The sequence below is a fragment of the Candoia aspera genome, chromosome 3, assembly GCF_035149785.1.
Source record: "Candoia aspera isolate rCanAsp1 chromosome 3, rCanAsp1.hap2, whole genome shotgun sequence".
NCBI classification, from domain to species: domain Eukaryota; kingdom Metazoa; phylum Chordata; class Lepidosauria; order Squamata; family Boidae; genus Candoia; species Candoia aspera.
Window position 1 is genome coordinate 124,899,783 of NC_086155.1, and position 16,480 is coordinate 124,916,262.

The following is a 16,480-nucleotide window of genomic DNA, read 5'->3' on the forward strand; positions in this document are numbered from 1 at the left end:
GAACTAATTCTATTGTATTGTAAGGTTACATTAACAGAATCTTGCAAGTCTGAAAGTACATTTCTCCCCCATCGCCTTTACAGCCCAAGAAACTTGGGAGGGTCCCTTCTGAGATGTTTGCCACACTCACATTCCTGCTGCAGGCTAAGCTGCCTCTTATCTGACCACTGCCCTGGCTGTGGCTCTTCCCCCTATCTCCCAAGCTCATTCCCACATACCATTACATGGCATCTAGTTTCTTTGCTTTGTTAAATAGCTATATAGACTTTATGTGATGTACTGTTTAATCAGGCTATCTGTAGTTGCAATCTAAAATAGAATAAACAAGAACACTGATTATTAGGGCATTGAAAAATAGGTTTTGTGGATGTTTGACATGTCAGTAGGGCTCCGTATCTTCATTGTCCCTGAAAGTGATGCTAGAAGGGTCACTTGTTGACAGGGTCAAAAGGGGAGGGGTGAAGCAAAGAATAATCTACAATGGTAGTTAGGGCAGGTGACACTCTGCAAGCATAAGGGGAGTCAACCCACGTATGAGAAGAACTCCAGAATCAAACCTGAAGGAAATCTATGGCAAACCAATGCTATACTCTTGTCAAGAAGACTGAATGGACATGGATGAAATATTTAGACAAGACTAGAAGCCACATGATGAAGCCATCAGATTAGAAGACACTGCTGTAGCTACACGAGAAGAATCCCAAAGTTTCACAAGTAAGTCTGGGGGTGATAATATACCCAGACCAAGAAAGAAAGAAGTCTGGTCACTAATGGTGCTGTTTCTTTTACAAAAACACAGTTAGAACATGGAATATGAGAAGCATGAATCAAGGAAAAATTGAAATTGCCAAAGCAGAAATGAAGCACACTAAATTAAGTGTTTAGAACTAAGTGAACTTAGGTAGAATGGAATGATCCATTTAAAATCAGATAATTATGTAACACCCTGTTCAAGACTTGAGACCACATGAAGAAATGGGATGGCAATCATATTAAAAAAAAGATATAGGTAAATATATGCTGAGCTGTAATCCAATAAATGACAGGATCATATATATTAAAAACAGTGGATGTAGAGTAAATATTAGTGTAATACAAGGCTATCGCCTTAGTAAGACACAATGGTAGAAGATACTCAGGGCTTCCATGCCAAATCACACAAGGTAATAAATGCAACATCAAAAAAGGAAGACTGCTAAACAGTGGTGGGAATACTGAGCTTGGAGAAATAAAGAAAAGTGGACTAAGTTGTCCTAACAGCCAGGAACCACGCTGAGACAAGGAATAGGTCTCTAGTGTTTTATTACTGCTACATAACAGAAAATCCTAACAAACTGAAGAAGCGAGGGAAAAACCCAGACATATAAACCCCAAAGGCTAAGGCGGGCCCGATCTGTGTCTCTTTGAATGGCTACCTAATTCCTCAGTACTACGCACGCGCTTTACAGCCTGGATGGGAGCCCCCTGCTCGCCATCCTTACTCATGACATCAGTAAATACAACAATGCAGGAGCTAGAATGATAGGGTTTGTAGAAACAAATTATTTATTCTCAATATCTGCTTCAAATAATACAGAGACACTGAATACTTGGACATCACCAGATGAACAATACTGGAATCAAACTGATTATATAAAAGGAAACAGAAATAGGGAAATGCAATCCAGTCAGCCAGGACATTTCCTGGTGCAAATTGTGCACCAGACCATAAATTATTGGCATAAAATTAAACTTAGAATATTAAAGAAAGCAGGTGCCAGAAAGGAATGGCCTAGAGAACTAAGAGTCAGAATACAATACCAGTATAAGGATAGATTCAGTACAATTAAGTTATGCAAAGAGAAACTGAGAAGCCATGGGAAGAGATAAGAGGCAATGTGAAAACCAAAGCAAATTACTCCCAAAATTTCAGAGAAAAAAAGATCTAAGTAACTTGCAGAGCAAACTATAATGACAGGGAAAGACACAAGGTGAAAGCTCTAGGCAATAAGGATATATCACAACTAAATGAAGACTTTCAACATCAAGCAAGAAAAAAGCAAGGAAAGATCTCAATCGTGAATGTAAAATAACAAGAAAAAGTGATTTTTTTTAAAAAGATCAGAAAAATCACAGGAAAACTTTACAGCTAAGATAGAAATATTCAAGAATAACCATGGAAGTGATTTAATAGTGGAAATGAACTTAAAAGAATATGGAAAGTTAATACCAAAACTCTTTACAAATTGGATTATAGAATGCCAGAAACATTCAGCAATTGACTTCACTAGAAAGTGAGGTATGAGAGGTGAACCAGAAAAAACATCAGGCACATATTGAAATACTCCTTAACTATTTAAATTTGTTTGTTTGTTTATTTTATATCCTGCCTTTATTATTTTTATAAATAACTCAAGGCGGCGAACATACAGAACCTAATACTCCTTCCTCCTCCTATTTTCCCCACAACAACAACCCTGTGAGGTGAGTTGGGCTGAGAGAGAGCGACTGGCCCAAGGTCACCCATTTCATGCCTAAGACAAGACTAGAACTCTCAGTCTCCTGGTTTCTAGCCCATTGCCTTAACCACTAGACCAAACTGGCTCAAAAAAGCTGCAAGACAATAGGTAGTTAAAGCACTAACAGCTTGTCCTCAACAAACATGGAACAAGACAGCATGGCTTAGAGATTGGAAAAGAGTTTTTAATATATCTTTGCCGAAGAAGGAAAAGAGAATGTAGAAATTACCAGACTATTGCACTAATTCATCACATAAGCAATGTTTTCCTATCTATATGAAGTATAAATAAAGATATACATAGAGCTATAGAAATAGAGAAAAGATTAATCCTAGGAAGGTAATGACGAACTTAGATAAAATCATGGAATATGGAATTTCTGTGACAACGAAGATCAGAATTACTAAAGCAATGGTTTGTCAATGGTAATTTATAGCTGTGGAAGTTGGACACCTATTAAAAAAAATAAAAAATATGAATTACAGACTTGGTGACAGTTACTAAGGATACCATGAGTAGCAAGAACTAATCAATAGTTCCTGGAAAAATAAAGACTGGCAAGATGATGATTAACAAGTAGACATATATCTTGGGTATGTGATGCCAGTGGATGATGGCCTAGAAAAAAATAACTATGTTTGGCAAGGTTGAGAGAATTAGATGAAGGGGAAGACAACAGATAATATAGAAATACAAGAACAGGAACATCAATGGAATGTCCCTGAAGGAGCTGTGCGTTATGTCACAGAGCACATAGTATGCAATTATAGTAGGTGATACCTGCTCCATTTTCCAAAATCAGGACCAAAACCACATCACTTTTCCTCATACTGGTTCTGCTTAAGGAAACTGGAAACAACTGTAACACAGCTTGCCCAAAAAGCACAACTATGAACACTGCTCTTCAGTGATGCAATGCATTTAGCAATGTTGGCCAGACTCTAACCTTGATGGGGTAGCTGGGAAGGATCTCCACCACATTTTCAGCGGTACGTTGACAACTGTGAACTATCAGTGCAAGCCAATTCAAGCTTGAGCAGAGAGGGTGTCTTTTCTTGCGTTGCTAAATTCCATGGTAGATGGCCTGACCTGATCCCATTAGGACCGATAATAACTAGCTGCTGCTTGGTCATTACTTCTAAATATTAGATTGTGTATCTATATTTATGTATGTATGAGTATGAATGTATATAGCATTATATCTGTTTTAAAAATCAGGAAATGAGGGAGCTCTGGAGAATAAATGAAAAACCTTGTTTCATTGCTTCTAGCCTTTACCCCTGAGGAAGATCTGTATGAATGGACATTGCCCACTGCTTCAGAGAGATATTATTCCATAAGTTCTGGAATGCTTTCTGAGAGGTATAGGAGAATTATCTCAACATATTTTGCAAATCAGTTTTCATCCTCCATCCCTAAAACCTTAAGCTGCTGCTTAAGAAACCACCTTACTGAATGCTTTATTATACCACACCACTCTTTTAAAGATATATTTCAAGAAAATAGAAAAAAAAATTAATAAGCTGTCTCAACATACAACTTTTATCTAATTTAAAAATACTTGTACTGAGAAATGTAATAAACTTTAAAAACAGACACAAATTCTAATCCACCAAACTATCTACAGCTCTACCAGCCATATATAAAAAACCATGAGGGCCTCAGTCAATTTCCTAGTTTGCCAGCTGCCTAGGAAAGCACCTTACAGGATATAATATAGAGTCAGATGATGTAATTTTAGCTACTCATCCCTGATATTAATAATTTGGTATTCTATCAGCAAGCAGGCAAGATTCTGCTGAAATACCTTCCTTCCGTAAGTTTCTTTCATTGTTTTCCTTGAGAAAATGCTATGGCATATGGATATATATACCTGCTCTCCAAAATTGCTTGTTCGACACTAGCTATCTTCTCCATACAAGAGAGTTCCAGTGAATGTTGGCTTACAGCAGACAAAAACTTGAGAATCAATTTAGTGCTCTCTGTTTTACCAGCACCACTTTCACCACTGGAAGACAAAAAATAAAACAAGTCTACAGTTAGTCAAACTAAATACCTTAGGAAAAGATTGACATTTGATGGATGTAGATAAATAACTTCTTATGAAAAAGGCTTTAGACTTGGGAGCAGTGGACATCTGTGCCATTTTAACGAACTTTTATATGGTTTTTACATTGTTTACAATATTATGAGCCTGCTGAAAGATAGTGGTTGAATGGGGATCAGAACCCTGGTCATCCTAGTCCAAATCAATGAACAAATCCAGAATCTGGAAAGCCTAGATGCGACTCATGGCACCTTTGGATCAGTTCCATTGCACTATGCTGCCTCTCACACACCAGTTTTAAAACTGGAAACACACCCCAGGTAGTGAAAAGGCCATCTTTTTAAAAACATATACATTCTTGTTCCATACTCAGTAATTTCAAGTATATCAAGCAGATTCTGATTTCACATCAGATTTTAATAACTGGCGTCCTAAACAATGGTCCTAAGCTATCAATGAGAGATTCATGGCACTCCTTCAATTCCCTGCTCCTGCACAAAAGGAAGCAAGAAAAACAATATACAGCAGCAAATATCATTCCTAAGGTAGGTGTCCTAACTACCAGGAAACACACTGAGACAATGAACTGGTCTCTAATATTTATTGCTAGTACTTAACAAGAATCCTAACAAACTGAAGAAGCGTGGGAAAAACCCAGACATATAACCCCCAAGGGTTAAGGCGGTCCCGATCTGTGTCTCTTTGAATGGCTGAACAGTTCCTCAGTGCTACGCATGCGCTTGACAGTCTGGATGGGAGCCCCCTGCTCGCCATCCTTACTCATGACATCAGGCAACCAGACAATGCACTGCACTGGCCCTACTGCTGGCTGCAGATATAAGGTGCAATGGTGTATCACATGCTTATGTTGATATGTTGTTCTCTTGCCACCCTTTGGCTAAATTATTATAGTCACCATGGGAACCTCCAATTCCATCATGTTGAAAAGCTGACTTCTACATAGCAGTGTGCTTCACAGCCAACAGAAGAAAGCAATGTACTTCAAATAAACTTCACTTAAATCCTTGGGCATGACTTTTCTCTAAGGTTCTAATCATCAGTCAGGTCAACATATTAATATTTCTTTTATTTTGCTATAACATACTAAATCTTCCCTTGGAAAGTTGATTCTTGTCCAGAATGAGGTTTCTTTTATGCTTCTGTAGGAAAACAAGAGTCTTTGAAGGCTTTCAGAGGATAGCTAGAGGCAAAAATCCAATACCAGATATATGCTGTACCTTGTGCATAATCACCTCAACAGTAAGTCATCTCTTCCTGCTACAACATCCCCCTAAATCTTAGTTGCTTTGAAATCAAAACAAAAATAAATCTGAATTCTTTTACTTATATCACCTGCCTTGTGCATTAACAACAATAGTTATGAGGAGCTGCAAGGGGCACTGACAGGGTACAAGGACAAAGCAAAATCTACTTCAAAACTGGCACCAAGCTAGCAGGAACATCAGTTACCACTACCATCACACATCCCTTGCAGCTTATCCCCTCCAAAATGTCACCTTCTCTCCTTTCCAGTGAGTTAGTTGAACCATTTCAAATATCCTAGGTCAATCATCTTTATATTGTAAATAAACCAACAGTATCATCCCTATGGGGACGCGGTGGCGCTGCGGGTTAAACTGCTGAGCTTGCCTATCGGAAGGTCGGCGGTTCAAATCCGCCTGACAGGGTGAGCTCCCGTTGCTAGTCCCAGCTCCTGCCAACCTAGCAGTTCGAAAACATGCAAACGTGAGTAGATTAATAGGTACTGCTTTGGCGGGCAGGTAACCATGTAGCCATGCCGGCCACATGACCACGGAAGTGTCTATGGACAAACGCCGGCTCTTCAGCTTTGAAACGGAGATGAGCACTGCCCCCTAGAGTCGGACATGACTGGACTTAATGTCAAGGGAAACCTTTACCTTTATCATCCCTACATGAGGGGGGAGGGGGAGGCAAAGGCAATAATAATGGCTTAAACTTTGAGGAAACCCCTAGTTAATTACTCAGACTTTTATATGTATTTTTGGAATGCTAACACAGTACCTTTTACTAAACGTATTCAAAGAGCGCAAAACAGCTTTCTCATTTACACCATATGGTCTGATGAAAAATTCTAAAGAATGTACAAGCTATTATAAAAATAATAAAGGTGGGATAGAAAATAAATAAATATTACATTTTTATGGCATTTCAATAAAGGCACCACCCAGCATTATCAGTAACACAGTGGGTACTACACAGCAGCATGTCATAGGAGCACTCTCCTAATACTTATCCAACTGAAGAAAATACAATTAAAAACAATAATCCAACAATTCATTATAATTGTATCGTGATTAGAGGATGGTTTAAATTCAGAATAACCTGCAACAAAATGATAAATAACAAAGAGCTCCACTAGAGGGGGTTTGCCATCTTTAAGAAATGCACCAAATACATTGCTATGTTTCCTGTAATCTAAATTCCTGTTCTTGTAGATGACCAATTCAAATAATTATGTTAACATATAAAATGTTGTGGATTACAAGACATATAGAAGGACATTCAGAGTTCCATTAAGCAATTCTTGGTTTAGCCACTACTTGGCAGAGAGAATCCTGAGTTTTGTAAAGGCTGAAGCTGATGAGGAGGGAGGCAGCATTTCTCAGGCCAAAGAGAATCATGATGTGAGCATTCAGCAGGTGCTTTCCAATCTCAAGGCTGAGAAAAAAAAGAGTCAGAAGTTTGTTGATTTGAACCAGTGGGAGGCAAAAGTTTAAGATTTAAACCTTGGGGCTTCAATACAGTCAATACAGGATTTGATTTCTTTGTTTGACAGTACAGCAAATCTTCTGTGTACATATGGCTTCCTCCTTGCTTGAAATAAATCACCTTATTTTGCCTAGTCAGGTATGTGAAGTTTCTCTTGTTAATTACTGAACATAAAGCTGAGTTTGGGAGAGTAGTGACTTACTGCTATGCCTCTGTGAAGTTTAACAAGTTTCATGAGAGCAGAAAAATGTGCTTCCATATATGTTTTCTAAAATATGAAAAGTACATACTGAAAGGAGTGAATATAAGATCAGAAAATGGGGAGGGCCATTTACCTCTTTTTTTTTTTTGCTTCAACGTATTCCCCCCAATACCAGCAATAAGTGAATTTACCCATGAAACACCAGTGGGAGACAATATTTGGCAGAGGACATTTAAATTTGGGATTTTAATGTATAGTTTGCAATTAATTATAACCAAACTGAAAATTCAACATGGTAAAGAAAAGTACAAGTTCAACTCCTTTATCTAATTTTACATCATTGCCCATTTCAAAAAAATACACTTTTCTTTTATATTTGCATTCAAGAAGCTGAATCTGACTCAATCTTACCAAGACTGAATGGCTGTGGGTATTTGGACTGCTCAGATCTAACTTCGACCTTGCATGAGGTTGCACTTTCCCATTCAAGGATGGTGCACAATTTGGGGGTCTTCCTGGACTCACAGCTCCTGCCTGATGAGCAGGTGGCAGCTGTGACCAGGAAGGCCCAGTTTCATCTGGTATATCAGTTGCGCCCTTTCCTAGATTGGGGGGTAGACAGTCACTCATGCCCTGGTGATCTCACAGGTTGAATACTGCAATGTACTCTACAAGGGGCTGCCCTTGAAGACCACCTGGAAGCTTCAGCTGGTCCAGAATGTAGTGGCATGGGCAGTGGTGGGCATGCCTCAATATGCCCATATAACACCTCTGCTTTGTGAACTGCACTGGTTACCAGTTTGCTTCAGGCTGCTCTCCACAAGATCTAATGAGTTAGGTGGATTCTGGCTGGAGCATATGTTTAAGCATGCTCTCTGACCTTATTTATTTATTTATTTATTTAATCAATCAATCAATCAATCAATCACTTTATTGCAAGTGCAAGTGCAACTCTGGACAGCAAACATAGGACAAAAATCAACAAGAATACGATACAGAATAAATAATACTAACAGAAGCACCTCACTTGTAGCTATGAGATAGTCAACGTGCTTTGAAGCCCTGTCCAGGATCAGATACTGTATCTGTATTTGGCAGCAAGCACTGCATAATTTGAACATAAATGTCCTTAAGTCACTGTTTTATTATCTCTTTAACTCTTAAATAGCATAGAAGGTTCACAGCCCGTAGAGCTAATTTCTGCCATAAAGCCTTTCCTCCACTAATTTGCAAACCATGAAGAAGCTTTTTTGTTCCTAAGGTGCCAAAATCTTCTGCAAAACAGGCTCAGAACATTGTAGACAGTTGAGATTGAGATTCTTTCTAGCTGTGGCAGCAATCAGCTCAGTCAGAAAAGGAGGCAAGCAATAATACTAGCAATACCAATTCAGATGTGTGACAGCTAAGAATGCAATACATAATCAATCACCTTTATTGTTTGCCCTGACCCTATAGAAAACAACAATGATATAGTTCCTACTGTGTTTGGAATAAAATAATTCACTAATAGGACAACATGGCAGGTTTTATTAGCTGGTGCCAAAAAATTTGGACTAACATTGCAGAGGTTTTCTGCTGTCCCTGGAATGATGCAATTGAGTTTCAACACACCCATCTTTCTCTGGCAAGAACATCCTCCTTCTGCTTTTGCCCATACTCTGCAGCAGCTTGCCTACATTTAAATCACTTAGTCATTGAAAAGTAAGAACAAAAAAAGTTAGCATCATCTCTATAGCTATCAACCATAGATGGGTGCCTCACATCCCAATTCATAGCAATTTTTGAAAAACCATTTTTACAAAGCACAGGCCAAGCTTCTGGTAGTGATGGGAGGTACTGTCTAATATATATATATGACAGTGATTAGTGAAATTAAAACAAAAAACTAGAAAAGGTTGGTTTCTAGTAAGAGTTCAAGGTGCTGGCATTACAAGCTTTTACAGTTTGTGACTACGGTATCTAAAGGGAACATCTCTTCTTATAGGTTTGCACATGTACCCTAAGATCATCTTAGGGTGGTTTTGTTAAGTGACTACTCAAGAGTTGGCCTTTCTCATTATAATCTCCCAACTTTGGAGTGCCTCCTCCAGGAAGGTACACAGAGCAACTTTATTGCCTTTTCAGAACCAGGTGAAACTTTTTTCCTCCTCACAAGCATTTTAATAAATTTGTTGAAGCATAGTTACTGTTTTTAAAAATCACTATGCGAACTATGGCTTTTATTGTTTTAATATATCATTTCACTACTTAGTCTTACTGTGAATTTCAATTATTCAGAATGTTATTTTTAGTTGTTATAAGCTGCCCTGGAAAAATACTGAAATGTGTACCATTTTAAAAATACAAATATATAAAATACATCCAACTTAAGTCTTTTGAAACATTAATACTGTTAATGATATAAATTTGAGATGAGATCCCAGATCTATCATAGCCTCCCAAATTATGCTAACAGGGGATTTGTTAAGACTTTGAAGCAAGGTATCCATAGGAGGAGGAACCCGAAAACCATGATGGTGGGCATAACCAATTGAAGCCCCAACCCTCTGTATACATGTTCATGTTGCATGCACATACAGAGGAGTGGGGCTTTAATCACACCTGCTATCTTGGCTTTTTGCCCTCCCAAAAGAACCCCTACTTTAAAAGCCAGTATTCATTCCTTCTTCCTGCATCCTATGTAATTCTCTGATTTTTGTTTATTGAAATCCAAAGTGTATATTGGTGGAAACCCAAAACACTGAAAGAATTATTGAGACAATAATTTATTAATCTTCTTTTAGATGAGACCCTTTCAGAGCATGGAGCCCAAGGCAACTGTCCCCATCACCCTGCTCTTCCAAAGTCCTTGCCATATTCTGCTACCAGTTTGACCTGAGTGTACATAAAGATCTTTCATGTGTCCAAACACACTTACAGAACTGAAGTGCAACATTACATTAATACAGTAACTGATATGCCACACAGAACACCACTGAACATTATGGTCTTTTGACAAACTATTTTATACCCTTTAAATGAAAGTATAGTTTAAGTTAAATAGAGAAAATAAGCAAGCTCAATTAAGGAGATTAAACCAACCAGTACGTTCAAGAGTTTTCATTATTACTGCTGCTGTTATTTATGGGCTTTTAAAGGTCTTTCTTTGATCAATGTGCTTATTCAAGACTAGTGGTGACAAATTAATCTTCTGCACAGCATGATATAACTCAGTGAGAAAATCAAAGTGTTCAAAGTGAAATGAAGTCTAAGTTAATAGACCAGAGTCAAAGTATATAAAACACAGAAACATATTTTTTATTGAATGACCACATGACATATATTAGATATGAAGATTTTTGTCTTCAAGAAGAGATTGAGATCATGTAGTAAAGCTACAACTCCATGTATTTCATTGTTAATGAGATCAAATGGGAAAGAATTAGAATGCTTTTTCTCCCCCATATTCAAAAATGCAGAATTCCACATATACTCACAATTCAGCAACAAAAGTAGGAATAATACAGTATTCAAAATACCTGATGAGAACACACTGGTTGTCATGACGTTTCCATAGGCAGCGGTAGCACTCATTAGCAATAGCAAAAATATGAGGTGAAATCTCTCCCAGGTGATGACGGCTGTATTGCTCTATAGTAATGTGATCATACAGACCAGGGATAGTCTTATAGGGGTTAACTGAAGCAACAATGGAACCAATGTAAGTCTGAAAGAAAAAAGTAAGGCAGGTTTTGGTGATTTGATTAGATATCCTGCTATAATCATTATATTCCTGAATTAAAAATATAATTTGACAAGGCCCAACACATGCAAGCATAGAAACCCCCCAATTCTGAAGGAAAAAAAACAGACTAGAGATCATTTGATTTGGTCAACTGAAGAAAATAATCAGTATGGAACTAATTTTGCTTAGTAAAAACAATCCTATGCTGAACTTGTGATTCACTGAATTTAATAAGGGCTCACTCTTAAGTTAAATATGGTAAAATTGCAGACTAGGATTGTAAAATGCAATAGATGTGAGGCACAATCCAGAACCTATCCTGGAACATTTTCCAGCAGAAGCCTAGGGCCAGGGAAAGGCAGTATGTGGGCACTGGTAGGCCTGTAAAAACCTTCAATGATGCTTCTCAGGCTCCCTGCCCATTTTATTTTTTAATTTAAATATTTTAATTAAAAATAAATGGGGAAAATGCCAGCATCTATGATACAGGCAGCCCCTGTTATCTATGGTCCCATTATCTGTTGTTCTGTGTATCTGTGGTTAGAAAATGCATACCGAATCTTGGTATCCATTGTAAGTGGTTTCATGTATCTATGCTAAATTTTTGTGTATTTTATGCACACATAAAATAGGTGACAGGCATGTATATGTTCCATGTAGTACTTTTCTATATTATCAGTATCAACAGTCTTATTATATGTTGTTGTTCAGCTGGAATGGAATCCCCCAAATAACAAGGGCCACCCTTATTTATATTTATGACAAAGCTTCTGGGTATACTATGAAGTCCATTTAGTCAATCAATTTATATTGCCACTCCCTTGGCATGTGACTTATGGCAGCACACACAATTAAACAAGAAATTTAAATACCACACAAAGAATACAAAGTATGACATAAAGCAAATTTTGCCACAGGCAATTCAACCCCCAAGCTGGTCAATCCAGACAAGTTCACAAGACCTCCTGACCCAAAGCCATACAAAAGGCAGGCAGAGTCAGGGCCATCCAGATGTCAGGAGAAATGCTATTCCATAGGCTAAGTGCAGCAACAAAGAAGGAATGTCTCTTGGCTCCCAGCATATGAGATTATTTAACTGACAGGACTCACAGCATGCCAACCTTATCGGACAGAGATAATCAGAAACAGGTGGCCCTGTGACCCCATGTCAATGAACAGCTTTATAGGTCATAACCAGCACCTTGAATTGCACTGGCAAGCAGCAATGTTACATGGACATACCAAGGTGCACCCATAATTACCAGCGCCATTGCTTTCTGGACCAGCTATAACTTCATGTTTTCAAGGACAATCCCATGTAGACTGCTAAGTAAGGCCTCCCAATCCAGGAATGGGCACAATTGGCAACAAGGTAGTTTTGTGCAAAGTCCCTCCAAGCCACAGCTGTACCTGCCCTTCAAGCAGGAGTTCTGAGTCTAGAAGCAGTCCCAAATTGTATATCCGGTCTTTCTGGGAGAGTGCAACCCCATTCAGAACCAAAGATGGAAACTCTCCAGATCCAGGAAGATTCAAAATCCACAGTACACACTTAATCTTCTTACAACTGAAGCAGAACCTTAAAGGCATAACATGGGCAACCAAGAGTTGAGATGTACAACTGGGTATCATCAGCATGTAGATGTTCAACAGGAGTGAAGAAAGAATTGAGCCCCGAGGTACTCCACAAAGAAAAGGTCAGGGACTTGGCATTTCCTCCATCAACACCAACTGAAAGGATCCCTGAAGGAAGGAGAACCACAACAACGCTGTGCCTTCTACTCCTAACCCCTGAGCCAGTCCAAAAGGCTACTATGACTAATGTATTAAAGACTGCATTTAAATTCAGATTATTCTTTTTTAAATGTACAGAGTAAAGAGCAAAGGAGGTGAAACATTTCATTTTATGACCCTTGACAGTTCTGAACAAAGGAGAAACCCAATGGTGAAATCCTCCAACAAATACACGAGACAAAATAGAAGAAAATCTCAATTCAACAGACCATCTGGAGTGAAGCAGTCTCTGTTAACAGCAAATGTCCTTTAAATCCAAAATTATATTATTTGTGTGTTTTGGGTAGTTACATAATTGCTGTTTTTGCATTTGCACAAAAGACATAAATAGTATCAACTGTCTAGGCACTGGTGTCCAAGCCAAATGTTTATTCATTTGCATCTGAAGACTGATGAATGGAAGTCCAAAGAATTGAGATTCTACTGTAATAAATAAAATATTTAGCTACATGATTTCATCAGCCCGTCCCACTAGATCCAGCAGAGAGGCCATGCTACAGGTTCCCTCTGGGAGTGACCTACATTTGATGGGTCCCAGGAGGCGGGCCTTCTCTGCTGTGGTACCCACCTTATGGAACATTCTTCCCCCAAAGTTAGGTTAGCTTTTAATTTTAATTTTAAAATTTAAAATTTAAATTTTACCTTTTTAATGTTCAGGAAGGCCCCTATGTAGCTCCCCTATTGTGTGTGATACATGGTTGTTATCGTTCTCTCTCTCTGTTTTGTGGTTTGTATACTTCAATTTTTTTTAACTATTTTAATTTTTTTAATAATGTTTGTTTATAGTTTTTATAATGTTTTATAACGATTTTTATATTGTGGTTTTATTTGATTGTTGTACACCATGCAGAGTCACTTTTGGTGAGATGGGCAGCTATATAAATTTGATTAATAAATAAATCAATATCCATTTAACCCACTGAATTAAATATATCTTCACAATGATACCAACGCTATGAATCATTATCAGGCGTATATTCACAAATGTATTCAATTAAAGTGTTTCCCATTTTTCCTCAGAGTAACTATATGTACACACACACATACACACAACCAAACAAGCTTGCAAAAATTAAACCACAAACTGTTTAACCAAATTACATTTCTTGCAGACCCTTCATATAACTTAACAGTTGCCTCACTCACTCACAGTTGCAGACTCTTTAAAAGTTTTGTTTCAAACAAACCTAAACTCTCAAAAGCTAGCAATTGCCAAACATATTGAAAAAGCCGTAAGGCTGTAACTCTGAAACATCACTGATAATACCAAAACGTTTATTTTAATGTTGGCATAGATACATATCATTAAAAATCCATTTCTCAAAAATACACAGTGGGCCTAAGGAAAGGTCCATCTAGTTCAGGACTTTGGCTGCAATCCAAAGCACCAATCAAATAATTCTGCATACCCAAGGCCAGTTTGCATTTTGGAAAAGTGTGTGCACAGATAACAGACACACCCACCCACACGCACACACACAGAGACAACATGCCAGATGTGGAATTTCAAAAGCAGTTTATTATATGGTGCTGTAGAAGGGTGTGCTTTCTAATGTAAAAATAAATCAGTAGTGGTTAGCCGAATTCCTCTAGGAAGCCCACAAAATGGCATGGGAATTCATAGCCATGTCTTGTTTCTGGCTTCCTGCAATCTGCCTGAGTACAGAGGGTCCATCTTTGGCAATTTCATTCAAGAGTTACTGATAAAACAACTTACATTGTAATTTGAGATATGGTATGTTTAACTCTGCCTCACTCTGTTGCTTCTCATTTTGCAAGCTCATTTTTCTGTAAGCCAAGTAAGTCAGCAACTGAACACATTAGTACAAAAAAAATATAAGGTAGCCCAGCAGTTGATAGGCTGTTTCTTCATTTGTATCCTATAGAGAGTCATAATTTATGGTTGCATGCATGCAAGTAGCCTTGATTTACCTACACTTCAGTTTGCCTCAACCTAATTTGTAAGGGACAGAGTCCAATTCTCTCCCTAAATTATAAGTTAAATGTTTGAGGCCAAACGTTTTTTTCTTAAAAGCTGTAGTTTAACATACGATTATATGTTTACAGAAGCTTCTACCTAATCACATCATTTGTGTTACGGAAATCTCAAATCCTTTAATCATCTGTTGTGTTACACCTGCAATACTGCATAGCATCTTGTTACGAGAACACATTAAAAATATTCCTCTACGAACAAATACAAATTAATTTAATACTATTCAACAAAAATGTTTTTCTCTGTAGAGAGTAATGGGCTGACAATTGCCATCCTATAGCTGGCAATAAATAAATGCCACAAAACAAACACAAATAGAAGTGTTGAGGGGAGAGTTTAGAGCAGGACTCTGAATAACTTTCATTCTCATACAAGCTTTAATATTTCATTCATCCAGCGGAATTACAAAAGGGAATTTAGTATGTATGGGTGTTTATTTTAAAGGAAACGCAGAACGGATTGCAAGAAAATATGTTCATAATTTATTTGAGTGTTTTGGTAGAAAAGCAGCACACACACACACACACAAGCAAATATATGATATAGTTAACTAAATAACCGAAACGGTTGCATTCCTGCATACTTGATTTCAAGAAATATGACACTGCTGCACAGTATGGTCTAGATGCACCTTGTTTATTTGCTGCTCTGCATGTACTTTATTAAGTTATTTCCACTTTTTGTTTGTGATGCTTTCAGCTCTGAAAATTGAGAAGTGAAAGAATGGGCACCTCTTGCAGCCACAGGATGCACTATCCCCGGATCTGTGTTTTTATGGCTTGAAAATATGGCCCTATGTTGTGTTTCTAGCTAGGAAAAACTAAAACAAAACACACACACAAACACATAAGATTTTTAACGAAGCCATAGGAAATAAGGATACAAGTCATATATTTAAACTCCTGGATCATTTGTATCTGTAAAATTACCTTGATCTTTGGAAAAACTGAAATATCCACCAGAAGAAGAATATGTAGAAGTTTCTAATGACTATATATTATCTAAAGTCACTGTTTAAATCTGATGTTTTCTCATTCCTTGAAGATCAGAATATCTGAGAGCTTCCCAGACTCTCACTTCTGTCATAGATAATTGCCCACCATGCACTTTTAATGATGGCTTCCAAAACATTAAATAGATTTAAGCTAACTTGTAAATCAGAATTAGTTTACCTAAGCCACTACCTAGAATATAGATACTTCTAAAACAGTATTTAGCAGATTAAGGTAACAGAGATTGGAATGTCTAAAATGCTTTTTTACATTTGGCTGGAATCCAAGAGAGAATAAAACAATTCATTGTTTCATTTATCATTAATATGTAGTCATTAGCTCCCTGAAAGATCTCTCTTGAGAATAAAGCTAGACTGAAAAGCATTCCATAATTAGATGGATCAAGTGTTATTAGAAGAGCTTATTGAACCAAAACGAAGATATAAAGCAAATGGAGATCCAATTAAACCTGATGATAA

The 16,480-nt window shown here is 37.6% G+C and overlaps 1 protein-coding gene across 1 annotated transcript in view; it reads right to left on the reverse strand.

The window, feature by feature from the left end:
* MYO10 (myosin X) overlaps positions 1 to 16,480 on the reverse strand; it is a 164,557-nt gene that overhangs the window by 70,050 nt on the left and 78,027 nt on the right. The window contains exons 4-5 of the mRNA XM_063298762.1: positions 11,017 to 11,204; positions 4,372 to 4,506 (exon numbers count right to left, since the gene is read on the reverse strand). Coding sequence (XP_063154832.1) covers positions 4,372 to 4,506; positions 11,017 to 11,204 — 323 coding nt within the window. The remainder of the gene's footprint in view (positions 1 to 4,371; positions 4,507 to 11,016; positions 11,205 to 16,480) is intronic.